Here is a 2,865-nt window from a genome sequence, read left to right as displayed (position 1 = left end):
AGCACGCGGATTCCACCCCAGAGCGACGCCTCCGGTAATTGTTTAAGCCTCCAGTTAGCCTCCCCCTCTTCTCGGACTCCGCAGAGGGTCCCCTTCCCGGCTACATTCCCAAGGGCCCGTTCTCTTGGCCCCTGTCAGACGGTGCCATTGGCACCTCGAAGGGGATGGGCCACGGCTGAGCAGAAAGCAACAAAGAAACCATCTCTTTGGGTCAGAAAACATTTATTGCCAACGGGAGATCCTTCAGAAGACGAATTCGTTCTTGTTCTTCTCTTACCCAGCCTTTTGTTGGCACCATATTTACACCTGTACAATATATACAGCATCCCTCCTAAGCAGCGCCGGAAGCGCAGAATAATCTAGCGGGCCGGTGGGCGTCAGAGCACCTGGGGGTGCTGGGGCGTGTGCAGGTTGAGGGTGTTGGGGTGGGCGTGACCGATCAGGTTGAGGTAGTGTCTGTCGAGACCCTGCACGGGCGTCAGGAAGGGGCTGTGCTGCTGCGCGGGGCTTGGGAGGGGCACCGGTGCGCTGGGCAGGTAAGGCAGCGCGGGGCTGCGGGCCGCGCCGTGAGGCCAGGGGAAAGGCCCCGGGGCGGCGCCCTGGGGGAACACAGTGGCCTCGCTCGGGCTGTGGCTAGCGAACTCCGGCCCTGCCGGGTGCAGCTGATAGGAGAAATCGGGCTCGGGGAGCGAACCCAGCGATGGAAAAGCGGGATCCGCTCCTAGGCGGGCCTTGGATTGCAAGAAGGCAAGGATGCGCGCGTACTTGGTATCCTTGGTCTCCATCCGTTCCACTGTGGTGAGGTAATGCACCAGGTTCTTCATGCACTCGTGGTAGCCATAGTGGAAGTAGTTGGCAAACTCCGTTAGAAGTTCTGCTGGAGGGGCGCAAAACGTGGTAGGAAGAAAAAAAGTCGTTGAACAGTCCCTTCCCAGTGGGAAGTTCGAGGAGGGGGCCTGGCTTCTCCCATCATATTTTCCAGCCAAAGTTCCCATTTGAGGCCCGCGCTTTCCTTTCTGCAGGCTAAAGACTGAGGACCCTGGAGTAAAGGCCCTCTTTTCTCTAAGAGCCTGGGCACACCCACCCCAGCTGGGAGGAGGCGATGGACCCAGCATCTCCAGATACCAGTTCTCCAGCGCCGCTTCGCCAGCGCCTAGGAACGAGAGGCGCTTCCGCGGGATCCCTGCCCTTCCTAGCTCCGAGGCTCTCCTCCAGGAGACCTCTCCGAGAGGCTCCATCCCTCATTCCCAGTCCTCCTTTCCCTTAATCGCGCCCACCTTTTTCTCTTCCCCGGGGAAAATCAGCGGAGTGCAGGGCTCTCAGGTACTGGACAGTCATCTCGAGGATCTCGGCCTTCTCCAGCTTTCCGGAACTCTGCAAAAGGAAAAAGGGCCCCTTGCTGCGGCCGGCCAACCCCCAGCAGGCCAACTCCCCTAACCCTCCCCCTCTTAATCTGGAAAGGACCGGCGAGCCAGACGCGGCCGCGGATACACGTCCCAGCCTCCAGAGGCTCACCCTGCACTCACATCCCGGGAGAGCCGGGCTGGCACTTAAGGCCTGCCGAAGCCGCAGACAGCCTGGCATCTCCGCCCAGAGCGGAGAGGGTTCCCAGCGCCTGACGCCCCCCGCGCAGCGGACGTTACCTGCCTCGCCAGGGCCATGGGCACCGTCTTGCCCAGTTCATTTAAGCAGCGATTGATTCGGTCCCTCCTCCGTTTTTCTATCACTTTATGAGAAACCGGGGTTCTCTGCAAACAGAGGTTTACACGTTGAGGAAAGCTTTACCCAGAGAGTCATCCAAGATGGCTATCGCAGCTGTGGGGCTCGCCCCCCCCCCCAGTAGGAGACGCCTGCCTGCCCAGGCACAATCGGGGCAAGGGTCCCCTTACGCCGGCGCGGGAGCGCTCTCCTTCCAGCCGCCCTACCCGCTCGGACTACTCGGCCCCGCCGAGCGAGCGCCACGGCTTTGGAGAGGTGGCCACAAGCCTCTGAGCACGAGCGTCCCCCGGTCCAGGACCCTCTCTATCTCCATCCCCTTCCCAAACCACTTGGGATTCCTGCGCGAGCAGAGTCCCGTGCGGCCAGGTCTCTGCCGTCGGGCCAGCCAGGTGGCCGCCCCGTGGGTCGCTCGGCTCAGCCAGGGCGCAAGGCCTCACTTTGCGTTCCTTGAGCTTGTCTGACATCCTGGTCAGTGCGCGCCCTCGGGAGAGGCGGCGGCGCGAGGCACCCGTCCCCTCTCCACCTCGTGTCCCTCTTGGAGTGTCCCAGGTAGACTGCAGCCTTCCAGCTCCGACAGGCTGCCTTATAAAGCGGTCACTGCGAACGCCAAGTGCATTCACGAGTTGAATTATTCCATAGGATTAGGGGATCTGCGTTTGGAGGGTGTATGCATTCGAGATCGGTTTTAAAGAAGTTCAGAAAAAAAATTTAGCAGCCGAGGGGGGCGAGCTGGGGGCAGATCAGCTTTGTTAATCCACGTGGCCCTTCAAAGGACACGTGATCGGCTGGGGCATAACATTTGCATGGGTAGCAGCCCCGGCGGGAAAGGGAGGCTGTGAGCTGGGGCCGGCGGGCGAGCGAGCGCCTGCAGCCGTCGCGGGTGCGGGGCGCAGGGGCGCAGTGGCCGCGGGCACCGGGGGGCGAGGGCCCGCACAAAACAGCGTCGCCTCCTTTAGTCCCACTGCTGAGTCTCACACGATCTCCTGTTTACAAATCCCAGCAAGCCCGCCGTTCCAGCGCCGAGTGCGTTTTAAAGCCTGTCCAGAGTCATTAAAGTAATTAAGTAAGCCTTTAATAGGCTGTTCCGCCGGGTTCAAGGGAGAGCTCTTGGAGACGGAGGCGCCCCGTTTGTTCCCAGGCTTTTCT

At 61.2% G+C, this 2,865-nt stretch overlaps 1 protein-coding gene across 2 annotated transcripts; it reads right to left on the bottom strand.

Moving 5' to 3' along the window:
* Positions 1–377: 377 nt before the first annotated feature.
* Positions 378–2,183, bottom strand: HELT (helt bHLH transcription factor; the record flags this gene model as incomplete). 2 transcript variants are annotated; one of them, XM_080709759.1, is made up of 4 exons in its annotated part: positions 378–877; positions 1,278–1,374; positions 1,644–1,748; positions 2,157–2,183. In XM_080709759.1, 4 exons carry the CDS (start codon positions 2,181–2,183, stop codon positions 378–380), a joined length of 729 nt encoding a protein of 242 aa, XP_080565885.1. The 2 variants fall into 2 exon arrangements, with proteins under 2 accessions (XP_080565885.1, XP_080565886.1); XM_080709760.1 differs by having other exon boundaries at positions 378–874.
* Between the last annotated feature and the right edge of the window lie 682 nt (positions 2,184–2,865).

Source organism: Muscardinus avellanarius (assembly GCF_963383645.1).
Source record: "Muscardinus avellanarius genome assembly, chromosome: 14".
Taxonomy (NCBI): Eukaryota; Metazoa; Chordata; class Mammalia; order Rodentia; family Gliridae; genus Muscardinus; species Muscardinus avellanarius.
Note: the sequence above shows the minus strand (reverse complement) of the source record. Positions and strands in the feature narration are given on the sequence as shown.